This window comes from Acanthochromis polyacanthus, chromosome 6 (assembly GCF_021347895.1).
Source record: "Acanthochromis polyacanthus isolate Apoly-LR-REF ecotype Palm Island chromosome 6, KAUST_Apoly_ChrSc, whole genome shotgun sequence".
Classification (NCBI taxonomy): Eukaryota; Metazoa; Chordata; class Actinopteri; family Pomacentridae; genus Acanthochromis; species Acanthochromis polyacanthus.
The window spans coordinates 6535791-6553197 of record NC_067118.1 but is presented as its reverse complement, the minus strand read 5'-3'; the positions used below and the strand labels follow the sequence as shown (position 1 = coordinate 6553197).

The window sequence follows — 17407 nt, the reverse complement described above, 5'->3', positions numbered from 1 at the left end:
TATCAAGGCATTCTGGAGAGAAATGTGCTGCCTAGTGTCAGAAAGCTTGGTCTCAGTCGCAGGTCATGGGTCTTCCAACAGGACAACGATCCAAAACACACAGCCAAAAACACCCAAGAATGGCTGAGAGAAAAGCGTTGGACTATTCTAAAGTGGCCTTCTATGAGCCCAGATCTGAATCCCATTGAACATATGTGGAAGGAGCTGAAACATGCCATTTGGAGAAGACACCCATCAAACCTGAGACAACTGGAGCTGTTTGCTCATGAGGAGTGGGCCAAAATACCTGTTGACAGCTGCAGAACGCTCATTGACAAATACAGAAATCGTTTAATTGCAGTGATTGCCTCAAAAGGTTGTGCAACAAAATATTAAGTTATGGGTACCATCATTTTTGTCCAGCCCTATTTCATTAGTTTGTTTTTTTAAATAATTATGTTAATCAACAATTCAAAAGTGATGGCTGATTTTGATTATTTAATTTTCAATAAATTTTTATTTATTGTTACTTTTGTGAGTTTCAAGTGATTTCAGTGAGAATTGTGGGTTTTTCCTTCTTTAACTGAGGGGTACCAACAATTTTGTCCACGTGTGTAATTCTACTTTGTGGGTGTAAATTGTACAGCATTACGTTTAAAGGAGTTCTTATTATCCCTGTGGAGCTTAGTGTAGCACCGCTGCTACAGTAGCATATTCATTTGTGACTGGCTGTAGATTTAAAACTGGACAAGAATGATGATTCTTTTTACATATAAATTCTGTGGAGTCAGACTAACACTTCACGCATTCACCAGGTCTCAGAGCGCTTTTTTGTTATAGTGATGAGTTTGTAAAAATACACAATAAGGCGCACATGACAAAAACCTTTATAAACGAGACCACGAGATAGTGTGCAACTTTTTTACGTTTACGAATTTGAGGGATACAGCTATGCAATTTTTGTATTTTGAAATGTATGTGACGAAAAAAACAAAAACAATTTTCATTTTTTAGGTTTGTTGCACTTTTAAAGTTTTTTTTCTTTTAAACTTTTACTTTGAACCCTGACAACTGAATTTCCCTTCGGGGATGAATAAAGGGATTCTGATTCTGATTCTTTTAAGCGATTTATTGTAGTAGTTTAGACATGAGTCAATACATGTTATTAAAACTTGGGATGTAAGGGTTATATTTATGTAAAGCAAATTAATATACTCCAAAAATGCACTAAAAAATGTAAGAATATGTCCTGGTGGACGGGCACAATAGTAGGTCTTAAAGCAGGGGTGTCAAACATGAGACCCATGGGCTAAAACCGGCCCTCTAGAGGGTCCAATCTGGCCCTCAAAGAGTAAAAATTACTGAGAAGACATTAACTTCAGATTGTAGTTTTTGTAAAACTAAAAATTTTAAATAATTTCTAAGCAAGTAAGTAAGTAAAATACAAGATTGATCATTTTTTTCTTTCCATTTTGTGTCTCATTTTTGTAATATATTGTTTTTTTTCTGACTTTCGTCTCACGTTTTTGTCGTTTTGTTTCTGGCATCTTGTCACCATCATTTGTTTTGCTGGTGGTAGCTGTCTGTTGTGTAAATTTACCTCTAATAGAGTTTACTGAGGTATGTATATGTCCGCCTACCCGTATTATTTAAACTGTGTGGAGTTCAGCATCAGGTTTAGTCACAACTTGGCAGTGCTGCACGTGTAGACGCTAAAATAACACATTCAGCGGCACATTTACTCTGAATAGTCCACATATGTTGTGTTTTTGAAGTAGGAAATACATTAGACAACAAATACTTTACAGTTATTACTTGACACTGGCGTATTGCACGCTCCCAGTCTTCACAGTTTTAAAATTTCAGCGTTTTGGCTGCTGCTCAAAGGTTGCTGCTACCTGAAATAAAGTGGATTTTGTAAAAAGTAAACCCCATGTGCAGATATAAACAAATATCTTCAGTTAAATCTTCATAAAATAAGGTACCAAAAGCATCTTTGCAGCCGTCAAACTTCTTTTGTAATGTTGAGAGACGTTGATGAAATAAACAAGATCTTGTGTTTATGTTTCTCATCTTTAATTTTACTTTTTTAGTGCATTATGTGGAATAAGTTTTTGCTAACATAATTTGTAGTATATCTTTGTTGTTTTGTTGGATTGATGCTCTTAGTCTTTGAGTTTTACAGACCTTTTTAGACTTTTAGAGTTTTATTACTAGTTGACATGTATACAAGACCTGACCCCCCACAGGACAAGAACAACAGGTATTAAATGACATCCTATAGGTGAGTGTGTGTCTCCCAGAGCTTGTCTTTCTGGGTTATTTCCAACCGTGTTCATAGTAATTTGTTCATTAAAGTGAATCATTTGTGTGAAATCTTCCTTTTTTTCTCCCTGAAACTGCTTAAGAGACATTATAAGGCCATTCTTGCATGCCATGTAAGATACAGAAAAGAATAATCCCAGCAGTCGGTGTGAATATCGGTAGTAAAATATGCAGTTTCAGTCAAACCTCACCAACAATTGTGCTTCTGGTTTTCACAGGTCACGGACAAACAGCTTGGTCTTTTTTTATGGTGTGTTAGTTTCCTCTTTATTATTTGGTGGAGTAAAGTCTGTTTCCGTCTGTTATTTCTGTTCTCTTCTACAGGAGTGAAAAAAGGCGACCGTGTCTCCATTTATATGCCCATGGTGGTTGAACTGGTGGTCGCCATGTTGGCCTGCGTCCGCATCGGAGCTGTTCACTCCATAGTAGTGAGTTAGAAGTCATTGTCTGTGGTGTTTTTAGAACATTTTCCAAGCTTTTTCGTGAGTCGGACTCCTTGAATGGATTCAGTTTATCTTCTTTTTTCCTCAGTCTATACGAAGTATTATACAATGACAAAGCATACACCATTGTTTGGAGTGTTTTGTACCTTTCATTGAAGTCTAAAAATGTAAATAGTTCATTCCCATAAGTATTGTGGCCCTTCATTTGATGGCAGCAATGATGCCTTCAAGTCTTCTTGGAAATGATCTTACATGTAGGACTCACCTGTATTTTGAAAGTTTCTACCAATCTTCTTGGATAGGAAGTGCATTTTCAGGTCTGTCCAGAGGGGATATTTTTAGTTTAGGGTCCAGACTCTAGCTTGGTGACTCTAGAACTTTTTCAGGTTTTTCTCTTAAGTCACTCCTATGCTTTTTTGATTGCATACTTAAGATCTTTGCAGTTTTAAATGTAAACTTCTGCCCCCAGCTTAAGATGTAGAGGCCCAAAATAAAGGTTCTCATCCATGATCACCCTTTCATTTATTTAGATTCATTTTTACCCTCCATCCTGACTAGTCTCCCATAAACACCCTCCCTGGATGATGTTGATGATGCCACCACTGTGCTCAGCTGTAGAGATTACATTATGGAGGTGGTTCTCAGTGCCTTGTTTCATCCACACATGTTGTTGGAAATTGTTTCCAAATAGTTTAATCTTGGTATCATTAGATGAGAAGATTTTGTTCCTGATGGTCTCCCAGTGGGCTTTACTGGTTCTACTGGCCACTTTAACATTAAGTTTTATAGGTGAAATGCTACATCGACCTTCGTCGTTTTGTAAGGGTCTCTCACCTACACAAATTAACTCTGGATCTCGTTCATAGTGACCATTAGGTTCTTGGTTACCTGTGTGACCAAGACTCTTCATCACGGATGGTCTAGATCTAGAAGTCTGGTGGTGGTTCCAAACTTCCTCCATTTGGAAATGGTGGATGCTGGTGTGTTTTTGGCAACTTTCAATTTTTCTTGTATCTTTCTGCAGATCTGTGCCGAGACATAATGTTGTCTCAATGGTCTACCGACAATTCATTGAACCTCAAGGCTTTGTTTTCACTCCAAAACACACCATCAAGTGTTAGACCTGACATAGACAGTGTCCTAATTACATCCAATGAATTCAGTTAGACGCAAAGAAGATGTAGAAGCATCTCAAGGACCATTGGTAGAATTAGGATGTACCACAACTCAACTGCAAGTGTCATAACAAAGGGTCTGAGTACTTCTGTAAATTGGATTTTTGAATCTTTTATTTGTAATAATTTTACAAAACACTCGCAACAACTTTTTTTGTGGAGTACGATGTGAGTCGATTCATTTAAAAATGAGCTAAATCCATTTTAAGAGTTGAAAATGTAGAAAACCTGAATGAGTCATAAAGCTCTGCGAATGTACAGAAAATGGCTTAGTTGTGTTTAATTTGAGGTTAAAAGTTAAATATTAATACTGAGTTCACTGCTGTTTCCAGTTTGCAGGTTTCTCTGCTGAGTCCTTGTGTGAGAGGATCATGGACTCTCAGTGTTCGATGCTCATCACTGCAGGTCAGTTTCAGATTTACAAAAAATATAATTTACTAATTTGCAAGTTTGCATCAGAATACTGGGGGAGAAATTGTGGCATCCAGTAAATGCTTGTTTAAATAAAAACATGTCGACGGTCAGCGGGGACACGCTGGTTTCTAAGCCAGTCGAGCTGAATGGGCGAAACAAGGAGCTGCTGGCTCAGATGAGGTGCTGAATCAAAGTCTCATTAGCCGGATTAGCGTCTGGGGATAGAAATGTGTTAATCTGCTGGGTTAATAGCCTCTGGATGGAGCCCACACACACATTTTTCTCATTCATTATAAGTCCTGCTAAGAGGATGATAGAGTCTTTGTTGGGGTTCATTGTTCCAGTCTTCTGTCTAACTGCCAGTGAACTCGTAGTGTATTATGTTGAACAAATAAAACCTTATCCAGTTGTTCTTGAGTTTTAATAGCATTTAAAGTTTTATAATCTTTCTCAAATACTGGAGAAGCTGCAGTGGGTTGATGCCTTGCTGTGAATTGCAATAAACAGACTGGTTAGCAAAAAATAAGGCCTCTTTTGTGGAGGCGGCAGAAACTGTCTAGTGAACGTAAAGGAGTATTTAGCTGCTAATGAGCCAGATATTTCCCTAAGCAGTTGGTGGAGACCAAAAACGGAGCAAAAAGACAATGAAAACTGGTCTTGCATTCCTCTAACGACTCCGAATTCATAAATACTGTCAGATACGTACACTACCGCTACATTGTGTTAGCTAATGCTGTTGAAAGGATAATTGATGTTAGACCATGAATGAAAGTGTGAGTTTTCATGGAAAACATAAATTGTCTGGGTGACCCCAAACTTTTGAATGGTCGTGTAAAAACAAACCTATTTCTCAGATCAAATATGGTGTTTTAGTACTTTTTCACTGGATCCAACCGGCCAAAAATAGTTCTTACATGTTCAAAAATCCCACACAAGTTCTAAGACTCATGAAAACACTCTGCTTTGTAATAATTTGCATCCGTCGCAGTTTTTAGACGAACAAAATCAAATCACTGAGTAAAAATGTATGAGAAGTGCATCTATTGTTTTCCATTTGAAGAGTTTTTTGCTAATGCAGGTATCTCAATTTTAGCATTCTTTGCACAAACTCTGCACAGTAAAGTATGAGGACGGTAACTCCAGCCTTGTTCTCTTAGTCCCGCTATTTCAGTCAAACCAAAACTTACTTTTGCTAAATTTTTTGGAGGTTCCTCTGTCTTTTGTTGGATTTATAAAGCTGAGCAGAGCGGTGACTTCTACTCTTGAGTTTCTTTACTTTGCTGCTCTGCAACCCTTTGCTCCATTACATTACTTTTTATGCATTACTTAATAAATTTTAGTGACAGTATATTGTTGTTGCACTTTCATATTTAAACTCAGCATTGCGTTTTCTTCCATGCTGCGCAACATTGCTGCTAATATATGAATCTTAGCAGCAAATGGACATGGTCCCTTAGTCTCAGTGCATCTCCTAGAAGTAAAATGTTAATAAAATTTTAACCAAGCTTGAAATTAAATCACTTTCACTTTAATATTATGCCAAAATGCATGACTGTCATGGAGACGTGAGTTGATGCTGGACGAGGATTCAGTGACATTAGCATCACTGTTCTTCTGCAGTTTGTGGTGTTTTTCCAGCTGGTTGAACAAGTTAGTTTGCACACGATTTGTTTTTGCTCAGCATCACTTGACCTAAATCCAGAATACTTCCAAACAGAGACTGACTTCACTTTCTGCTCCACAGAATTGATTTTAATTTCCTCGTGTGCTCTCTGTTGAGTTTTCTGCTCAACATCTAGATCGCTCTCTGGTGGTTCACTGTTAGTTTGGCAGGTTATTGAGGATGCTGAATCAATTAGTAACCATTTCTAAGTTGCCATTTAAACCAGAAATGGCTATTTTGTGGCTCCCAGTAAATTCAGAGGTTATTTTCATGATCTCTGTGCAGAATATCCTGAATAACATAACAATGAAGCATCTTCTCTAAAAGACTGACTCAGCTCAGCTGTCACAAAGACTGATGGAGGGGGTTTTCTGTCTTTCCTGCCCAAAGCAATAATTCTTCAGAGCTCTGCCCCTCTGTCTGCCTGAGATCGCAGTTTTCAGTTGTGTGTGCTCAACAAAACACACCATACTTGTTGGATTATTAGTAGGGTTGTAACGAAATTTCGTGCCACAAAAAATGAACAAATATGTACTGTGCCATGAAATTTTGCGAAATAAAAAATGACAAAATAAAATTCAAAGACGCACGAAATAAAAAATGCAAAGGGGCATCGCACACCACTGAGACTGATGATTTTTGACCCTCCTCGCCTACCGTAGCAAAACACTGGCTTCAAAATGGGGGAAGACGAGGTTGAGGAATTAGCTGACGCTCCTTCGTCAAATAAATCGGTTGTGTGGACCTATTTTGGCTTCCTATGTAAACAACGAGAGAACGGTGATATTTTTTGCATAAGGAAGAAAATAAAGAAAATGAGATTTTTGCATAACTTCCTGCTGTTGGGAATTTTCTTTCATCTTTATTTCATATCGTGAGTATTTTGTATCGTGAGCCCTGTTTCGTATTTCGTATCGTTTCGTGAGTTGACCATTTCGTTACACCCCTAATTATTGGAGTCCAAGCACCAGACCTAGACTTAAAAATTTGGTAGGCTTATGTAATTCATTAAAATACACAAATATGTAATTGGCACCCATGCCCAAAACACAACAGGAAGTGGGCCATTTTCAATTATGTGTGAAATACACTGTCAGTCACAGCGCCACCTGGTCGACATGCTTGGATTCACTGGCCAGCAAGGATGCAAGGATCTGACCCCTGCTGCTTGCAGCTTTAATTTGAGACTTCTATTTTGTTTTTTGTTGTGTGTATTTTCTTGTATTGAGCTATTTTGTACTCTGTGTTTCATTATTGTCCATTCGGCTGCTGTAACACAACAATTTCAAACTTTGGGATAAAGACGATCTATTCATCTGTAAATGAATCTTCCTTCTCCTGGTTTTTCCGTCTCCCACCACCTCTGCATTGCTCATGTGTTTTGCTGTGTTTCATTTGTTCAGACGGTTTCTATCGAGGAGATAAGCTGATCAACCTGAAGCTCTTAGCTGACGATGCACTGCAGAAATGCAAAGACAAGTAAGCTGTACAGTGCGCACGCACACACACACACACACACACACACACACACACACACACACACACACACACACACACACACACACACACACACACACACACACACACTTGTACTTTAGTATTACTTCAAATCCTTATCATAATAGAGTCTTGAACATCAGCTACAGTGCCGTGAAAAAGTATTTGCTCCCTTCTCACATTCTTATGTTTTTGCATATTTTCTCCACTTTAATGTTTAAGATCATCAAACAAATGTAATTATTCGACAAAGATAACCCAAGTAAACACAAAATGCAGTTTTTAATTTCTGATTTAATGTTTTAAGGGAAAATAAGCTCTCCAAACCTACCTGGCTCTGTGTGGAAAAAGTAATGTCGTGCTTTGAAATTCCAGGAGTACACAGGTTTTTATTTAAGAGAAAACTATGGATTCCTTGCACTTATCTTCCTTATGAAACCAAGTTTTCTTTAAATGTTAATGGACAGTCCAGCAGCAGTGTGCAAGCCAAAACAATTGGTTAATATAAATTATATTCAGCCTAGCAGTTTCATTTCTGTAAAGCTTTTTAAACTAAATAAGTTGGTGACATTTGTTTAGAGCTCAAATTGAGCACAAAAAAGGAACCTTTTGGTTAAATATTCACAAAGTATGAGGTTATAATAAATAATAATACCTTGTCTGTGCAGAGGTTTTCCGGTCGAGAGGTGTATAATGCTGAAACACTTGTCCAAAGAAGCAGAAGATATTCTGGGTTCTCAGTCTCCTCCCGCCAAAAGATTGTGTCCTGATCTGCAGGTGAGTTTGATCCACACCTGGATGGAGAGTTGACTTCTGTATCATTATATCATGTCACTTTAGGTTCATTTCAATTTGCATTATTCCCATTGTCATTGTGCGTACTTTTGGCTGTGTAGTAAGTGCAGTTTTTTTTAATAACACTAGAGGGTGATGTTGTAATTTCTGTTCTGACTTGATGGTGGCAGCACCGTCTGTCTGTTACAGAGTCTAAAGGCAGACGCAGTGATACAGAAGTTTGTCTGCTCTAAACAGGCTGTGATAACCACAAGTGACGAGATTACTGTGACTAGTTATTACTGTGTGCAAAATAAGACAAATGTCAGTCTGCACTCAGAAATACTGATGAAATTAAAAAATCTGATCTCCCTCTTGAAAAAAAATTATAAAGCACGTTTGTAATAAATCATATGTTTTATTAATACTGTCCCATAGAAACATAAGACGAGTTCAGTCTGTTATTTTATTTTTATTACTCATAACGACTGCAACAGTAACGACGACTCCACAACAACCAAAACAATAGCAGCAACAACCACGTCAATAGCAACAACAGCCGCATCAATAACCAGGACTCCACAACAACGCAACAACCACATCCACCACAACCACCACATAATTTTATTAGTACTACTAACAACCACAGTGACCACAACGAAAACCACACAACCACAACACAGTAATAACACCCACCCTAACAACCACAACAACTATGACTGCAACAACTACCACTACTATAACTACAGCTGCTGCTGCTGTTGCTGTTGTTATAGCACCATTTGGAAACAAGACTTTATAAAGTGCTTTAACAAAGTGAAAACCTGATTTGCAGAAAGCAATGTTAGCATGAAGTGAAGATAAATTTTTAACTTAACCTGCCTCACATAAGATACCTGGTCTATGCAATCATGTAAAATAAGTTTTCAGTTTGTTTTTCAGTGCATTTAAAGATTGAGGTGTTTCATTTTCTTTAAAATGGTCCTATTTTATACATAACTGATCCTGCAAAGCCTCTAAAGCTTCACAATCACCGTCCATAATTTTATTTGACATTCGGGACCCTTATTTTTAACTTTTTTTTTAAAATATCTGCTCCCCGTCATTAACTTCTCCTTCCTCCTCTTCCTGACCGTCCAGCAGGAAAAACAAACAGCGAGAGTAAAGAAAGCGCGTCCTGTTCCGAAGGTATTTCCATCCTCACCTTCATCCCTCTAAACATCCATAACATCTTTGGTTGTTTTTGGTTGTTTTGTTTGCAACAAACAGAATTTCACCCGTGAGCAGAATTTACATTTTTACTGCTGTAGGGTAAACAGAATAAATGCAGTAAGTTAATTTTTAGAAGCATTTATTTATTTTGCTGCTTGAAACATATGATTGAATCTATTTTTTGTTAATAATTAAATGGCTGATGATTTATTGCTTTTACCCAGAAACGGCAGCTTGCTATTCCTGTGAGTTTTAACAGTTCAGACTAAATTTCTGTAAATGGGAAAATGACTTTCTCCTTTTATTAAACAAACTAAGCTTTAATTTTTTTGATAAATTCATTATCTCCCTGACATCTATCAAATTTAAAGTTGGCTGATTCAATATTAAATATGAATTTGGAGGTTGTTTGTTATATATCATAAATGTTTTAAATATTGTGCCACAGAATTAAGAATGAGCCCCAAATTTCGATATTAATTGGCTACAATTGAACCATAAAAGATGAAAAGCTGTTTGTTTTCTGTTTAAACTGTTTAAATTCACTGGAATAAAAATGTAAATTCTCTGTAAATGTGTGACTTTGATTAACACTCTTTTCTCCTTGTCGTGAACACACTCTTTGTGTTGTGGTAGTTTAGCTTCGACTGCACTCACGATGGAGTCGAGCCACTTTAGATTTTGTACACAGCAAAGAAAATAACCTGCTGTTGTGTTTTTCTTATTAATGCAGCTGCTGTAACACTTTTCTCTTTTACTTTAACAAGTTAGGAAGAATCAGAGGTCTAACAAATGCACATTAGCTCCTGCAATTTTTTAATTATTTTTCATTTTTCAGCTCTAAACATACCTTTACTGTTACAGAGGATTTAGGATCAGAAGTTTCATTTGTAGAAGTATTTTATGATGTCCACATTTCTGTCTTTATGCGATTATATCCTTTTCTTGTTGAATCTCTAAATTGACAATATGACACCAATCAGCCACAACATTAAAACCACTGACAGGCGAAGCTGTTTGGATATTTAATGCATCAGTTTTTTAAGCTAGAACGTTGGAAACAGGAAGAATTAGAAGCTTTTTTTGTCATTATCCTATATCAGGGAACGACAATATAATAAATTGAGGCAATCGCAGACCACAACAAAAGTCTATAAAAGACATTCTCTAGAAGATTAAGATCAAAATTGTTTGTTTCGTGTGTATTTGTATATATTAAAAAATAAAATACTGCAGTCCCGGTAAAACAAACAGAAATGCATAACAGTTAAAGCTGAATGCACCGTTGGTCGGGTATTTGCACCTTAGCAAATCCAAGCATGTTCACCAGGTGGAGCTGCGACTGAGAGTGTATTTCGGCCTATGGCCTTGTTGATGATGACCTATCAAAGCTGTCCACCAGGTGGCATTATTACTGTGGCTGTAAATCGGCCTAGGTGTCCTAACAGGGCCAGACTGCGATCACGCATAGAAAATTGGGGGCAGATTGGAGCATGTACAGGCCAATTAGACAACACTTCCTGTTACATGGTGACCCATCCACCAGGTGGCGCTCTCTCTGTGACTGTATGTTGGTCTGTGGAATTCATCAGGCCAGACTCTGATCACACATGTAAAGTTTGAGGCAGATTGGAGCATGTACAGGCTAATTATAGAGCACTTCCTGTTTCATGTCGAAATTTCACCAACAGCCATTTCCACGAGCTCAGACTTTTTTGGAGCATTTTGATATCTTTTAAAAAGCAGAAATGCATAATAACAGTTAAAGCTGAAAGCAGCGTTGGTCACCCATGCCTGGCTTGGATCTTGGCTGAATTTGAGCTCTGTTGGGGTTACCTTGTGTGAGTTTATAGCTTTTAAAAAAGTGCAAAAATTGGTCCAAAATATGTCACATATTTTAAAATGGCCAACTTTCTGTTGCGTTTTAGGCATGGTTGTCAATTACAATGTTGTGCGTCATGACGAGTTACTTATGTCTACCAAGTTTCATAGCTGTAGGTGACACATCCTGGTCCTAGAGCCTGTTTGACATTTTTCAGGTGGCGCTATTGAGCCATATTGACTCGCATTCTTACTATGCAAGTTCCATAAAATATCAAATTTTGCGCCAGTTTAGGCCTTTGACACTGGGATTCAAAAAAAAGAAGAAACCCAGGGTTTTCATTTTCTAATAAAAATACAGCTAATAAATGAGGTTAAAAAATGCAGCACACTCCATTAAAAGTTATCAATAGGGGTTTTCCCAGCTGAATAAATACGTATACGGGCTGTTCTAAAGAGTAGCAGCGTAGACAGACAGATGATAGCGAGCAAAGTGTGCGTAAATAACAGGTTTTAATGTTGTGCCTGATTAGTGGACATGTTTATGATGATATTTGTGACGATTATTGCTGAAATATGAAAATAGTTTGGCAAAAAATCAAGCTCAAGGCTCATGAAATGGCTTCAAAATATGTTAGATCTGGTTTAAAATCAGTGACTAAAACTATTTTTGTGCATCAAACTGTGTTTCCAGGGTCAAAAATGAACAAATATATACTGTATAGACTTTAACGTTTTGTCTGAAACTTGTTAAACGAGACGCTTTTGTACTGTTTGAGATGATATTAGTTTTATCTAGATTTGGATTTACACTCTAGATTAACGTTGTTCTAGATACAGACCCCTGATTCTTACTTACTAACCCACTTTTCTATATATTATATATACTGTCTAAGTTAATGACTGTATTATCTGATTATAATCTGCATTGTACGTCTTTACCACTTTAGAAACACCAAATTCGACTCATTTTGAATAAACTTTTCAGTCACTTCAGACTTTAAATCAGATTTTTGGGTCGTTTTTGGCAAATTTTGAGTCATCTTGAATCAACTTTTTGTCATTTTCAACAAGTTTATGTCAATTTGGACAATTGTTGAGTCATTTGGACAACAATTAAACTAGAATATTTCATTTTTTATAACCTCCATGAACTCACATTGCTCTACATTTTGACTAATCTAATGAACCAACATGGTCTGTTTTCCTCTCGTGATCTTTTTGAACAATTTTGGAGTCATTTTGGACAAATTTTGACTCATTTCGAATCATCTTTTCCATCATTTTGGACCAGTATATCTGGTTTTTGATGATTTTTTTTTAAAGTCTTTTATAACCAATTTATGTAATTTTTGACAAATTTTGAGCCATCTTGAATGATCTTTTTAATGTATTATTCATAATTTATTGATCAAATATGTTTTATTTTGGTCCCAATCATCTCCAGATTTTTTTCTGCATTTTGGAGTTTAGAGGGTTTAGTGCAATTTGCGTTTTGCTGAGTGACTCGGCTCTGATGGACACGCATGGAATACATTACAAAAACTTGTTTTTAACTTTTGTAACAACTGTTATTTTTAGCTAAACTTTACAGTTTTCACTTGTTTGCACTCTCCTCACTAGCTTTGTAGACACGTTTGTCAGACTAACTTCCTTTCTTTGTGTTTTGTGTTTTAGATCGTAGAGAAGTTTGTGGTTCTGGGGCTGTTTTGCTGGTTATTTCTAGTTATTTCTATGCGTGTTTTTGCGTGTTTTTCCCTCGGTAGGTTCCGTGGAACCCGGAGGTGGACTTGTGTTGGCATTCACTACTCCGTGGCGTTTCAGACGAGTGTGAACCGGAGTGGTGCGACTCTGAAGACCCGCTGTTCATCCTCTACACCAGCGGATCTACCGGAAAACCAAAGGCAAGGAGAACACGCACTCGTATCGCTTTAAATTAAATGGATTTGTGTTTGTTTTTTTTTTGTTTTTTTGCATTTTCTGTTGCTGTATTGACCCAATTATAAATAAGTTTATTCAAAAACATATATATATTTTTAATATATTTTACTATATTTTTTGTTTTTACTACATTTTACTCTATTTTTACTATATATTTACTGTATTTTGCTGCATTTTGCTGCATTTTCACTGTATTTCAATATATTTTACTGTATTTTTTGCTATATTTTTACTTTATTTTTGCTAAATTATTAGTTTATTTTTATTATATTTTACTGTATCTTTGCTATATTTTTTACTGTATTTTTACTTTATTTTTGTACTTTTACTGTAATTTTTCTGTATTTATGCTGTATTTTTGCTGTATTTTTTATGTTTTTTTCTATATTTTTTACTGTATTTTTACTATATATACACACGTGGACAAAATTGTTGGTACCCCTCAGTTAAAGAAGGAAAAACCCACAATTCTCACTGAAATCACTTGAAACTCACAAAAGTAACAATAAATAAAAATTTATTGAAAATTAAATAATCAAAAACAGCCATTACTTTTGAATTGTTGATTAACATAATTATTAAAAAAAAACAAACTAATAAAACAGGCCTGGACAAAAATGATGGTACCTCTATAAAAGATTGAAAACTATTTGACCAGAGTGACATGATTAACTCAGGTGTGTCATTTAATTGACATCACAGGTGTTTCCAAACTCATAATCAGTCAGTCTGCCTATTTAAAGGGAGACAAGTAGTCACCCTGCTGTTTGGTGAAAAGGTGTGTACCACACCGAACATGGACAACAGAAAGCGAAGGAGAGAATTGTCCCAGGACATCCGAAAAAAAATGATAGACAAACATCTTAAAGGTAAAGGCTATAAGACCATCTCTAAACAGCTTGAAGTTCCTGTGACAACAGTGGCTCATATTATTCAGAAGTTCAAGACCCACGGGACAGTAGCCAACCTCCCTGGACGTGGCCGCAAGAGGAAAATTGATGACAAATTGAAGAGACGGATCGTTGGAATTGTATCCAAAGAGCCCAGAGCAACCTCCAAAGAAATTAAAGGTGAACTCCAAGGCCAAGGTACATCAGTGTCAGATCGCACCATTCGTCGTTGTTTGAGCCAAAGTGGACTTCATGGGAGACGACCAAGGAGGACACCACTGCTGAAAAAAACTCATAAAAAAGCCAGACTGGAATTTGCAAAAATGCATGTTGACAAGCCACAAAGCTTCTGGGAGAATGTCCTTTGGACAGATGAGACCAAACTGGAGCTTTTTGGTAAGGCACATCAACTCTATGTTCATAGACTCAAAAACCAAGCATACGAAGAAAAGAACACTGTCCCTACGGTGAAACATGGAGGAGGCTCAGTAATGTTTTGGGGCTGCTTTGCTGCATCTGGCACAGGGTGTCTTGAAAGTGTGCAAGGTACGATGAAATCTGAAGACTATCAAGGCATTCTGGAGAGAAATGTGCTGCCTAGTGTCAGAAAGCTTGGTCTCAGTCGCAGGTCATGGGTCTTCCAACAGGACAACCATCCAAAACACACAGCCAAAAACACCCAAGAATGGCTGAGAGAAAAGCGTTGGACTATTCTAAAGTGGCCTTCTATGAGCCCAGATCTGAATCCCATTGAACATATGTGGAAGGAGCTGAAACATGCCATTTGGAGAAGACACCCATCAAACCTGAGACAACTGGAGCTGTTTGCTCATGAGGAGTGGGCCAAAATACCTGTTGACAGCTGCAGAACGCTCATTGACAAATACAGAAATCGTTTAATTGCAGTGATTGCCTCAAAAGGTTGTGCAACAAAATATTAAGTTATGGGTACCATCATTTTTGTCCAGCCCTATTTCATTAGTTTGTTTTTTTAAATAATTATGTTAATCAACAATTCAAAAGTGATGGCTGATTTTGATTATTTAATTTTCAATAAATTTTTATTTATTGTTACTTTTGTGAGTTTCAAGTGATTTCAGTGAGAATTGTGGGTTTTTCCTTCTTTAATTGAGGGGTACCAGCAATTTTGTCCACGTGTGTATATATGGTGTTGAAAGGCTCATTGATGATTATAAAACTCTTGTGCAGTTATGTTAGCACATGTATAAAAACGTGAGTTTTCATGTAAAAACGTGGAATCGTCTGGATGACCCCAGACCTTTTCACGGTAGTGTACGTTAATGATTTGATGCGTCTCCGCAGGGCGTCCTCCACACAGTCAGCGGCTACATGCTCTACGCCGCCACCACCTACAAACTGGTGTTCGACCACCAGTCCGATGACGTCTACTGGTGCACGGCGGACATCGGCTGGATCACCGGACACTCCTACATCACCTACGGTCCGCTGGGTAACGGAGCGTCCAGCGTCCTGGTGAGTCCAGCCGGGTTTATTCAACTTCCTGTTCCTGAAATCCAACCTGACCGGTGGAGCTGTAGCTTATCTAACGGGCAAAACATGGACAGTTTAGTTCATCCAGAGGGTCATTTATGTTTAATCTATGTTTATTCAAAAGACCTCCAAAAAGCATAAGTGTGTTCTTTAAGCCAAGTGTAAACAATACCAGCTTCTTATTGTTGAATATATTTTAAAAAACAGCCAGAATTCACAGATATCTTCATTTTATGACGATCCAGGCACTCTAAAATAGACTCATGAACTCTCTCACCTGTCGTCATAAAGAGTCACAGTTAGAGGATGCCACCTGAACATCTCCTCATAAGAGCTTAATTTGTAGGTGAAGTTGGTAACAGGGGAAACAAATCTGTGTTTAAACCCTCAAACCTGCCAGCTGGTGTGGCAGGCATGTTTGTTTTGGGGCTTTTTTGCTTCAAATTGTAAAAATTGTATAATTTTTTTAGAGCTGGAAACTGTAAAAACTGTAAGAATATAAGCCTAAAATTGTAATATTTCACCAGAATCGCTTTATTCTTCATGTCTTGTTTAAAAGTGTTGTAAATATAGTTTAAAAGCAGATAACAGACATCTAATGTGAGGTTAAAAACTGCATCGATGCACCGATCGCTGTAAACTGAATATTGTTTTGTTTTTTACTGCAGTAAATTGCAGTTTTATTTTGAAATTATTTCTTGTTATATTTCCTGAAAAATGAATCTGAGTTTAGTTTGATTCATTGATTAAACTTTCACCAAAAATGTTGAATTCAACCGTTATAATTCGTGTTTTTTGTAATTCTTAAAGTTAAAATTCAGGATGAATTTTAAAATTAACTGCTTTGACTCAGAAATTTGGCAAAAGAATTATCTAAAAAAAAAATTTCTTTAAACACGGTTTTTAGCTTCTCTGATGTGCATATTTGTGTGTTTTTGTCTCGTAAACTGAAATTGTTGTTTTTGCTGCAGTAAATTGCGATTTTATTTTGAAATCGTAAGCATCATTATTATAGCGGTAATTTAGGCTGAAAATCTTTTAGTTTTGCTTTTTTTATAGATGTTTTCTTGTTTATTTTTCCTGCTTGTTTGTGTTTCAGTTCGAGGGCCTCCCCACCTACCCAGACGTGAGCCGGATGTGGGAAATCGTGGACAAATATCACGTGACAAAGTTCTACACGGCTCCGACCGCCATCAGGATGCTGATGAAGTTCGGCAGCGAACCGGTGCAGAAGTGAGTCTTCGTCTGCGTTTTTAATTCTCTGTGAGGCTTCGATTCTTTACAGGATGAACAATTTGAGTAAAAAAATATGTTTTTAATAAGACCTATTAAAGCGTCTAGTTAAAATTTGTTGTGTAATAGATTTAAAACAAATGATTACTGCTCAAAACTCCATCAAAATGTTAACGTCTTTGTAATCTGATGCAAGGATGGGAGCTTCAGACTGTCGTGGATGATTGATGTTCCACAACTTAAACATTCTTCAGTTCTGGCTTTAAATCTAATTCACTTGATATACAAGTCTAAGTATAATAGGTTTCAGCTTCTCACCAATTGTGGCAGAAAAGAGTCCAGAGTAAATCCTTCAGATTCAGAAAATGTAGATTTTATCCTTCAATCACAGGTCAATCGCTCTGAGAGATGCCCCGGGGCAAGTCTGTCTATCCCCTGTGGAGCACTGGTCTTTCTACTGTAAAGTCCTGGAGTGTGGAGTTCCCCCTCCTTCTTTTATGACAGCTCCCATATATCTGTCACTATTAC

At 37.1% G+C, this 17407-nt stretch overlaps 1 protein-coding gene across 3 annotated transcripts in view; it reads left to right on the top strand.

Annotated features, from left to right (window-relative positions):
- The window catches only part of acss2 (acyl-CoA synthetase short chain family member 2), a 52130-nt gene that overhangs the window by 21041 nt on the left and 13682 nt on the right, over positions 1 to 17407 (top strand). The window contains exons 4-11 of one of the 3 annotated variants that reach the window (XM_051948967.1): positions 2629 to 2732; positions 4255 to 4327; positions 7403 to 7478; positions 8165 to 8273; positions 9414 to 9458; positions 13070 to 13207; positions 15458 to 15628; positions 16746 to 16879. In XM_051948967.1, coding sequence (XP_051804927.1) covers positions 2629 to 2732; positions 4255 to 4327; positions 7403 to 7478; positions 8165 to 8273; positions 9414 to 9458; positions 13070 to 13207; positions 15458 to 15628; positions 16746 to 16879 — 850 coding nt within the window. Of the gene's footprint in view, positions 1 to 2628; positions 2733 to 4254; positions 4328 to 7402; positions 7479 to 8164; positions 8274 to 9410; positions 9459 to 13069; positions 13208 to 15457; positions 15629 to 16745; positions 16880 to 17407 lie in introns of all 3 variants that reach the window. The other 2 variants (XM_051948966.1, XM_051948968.1) reach the window with 2 other exon arrangements.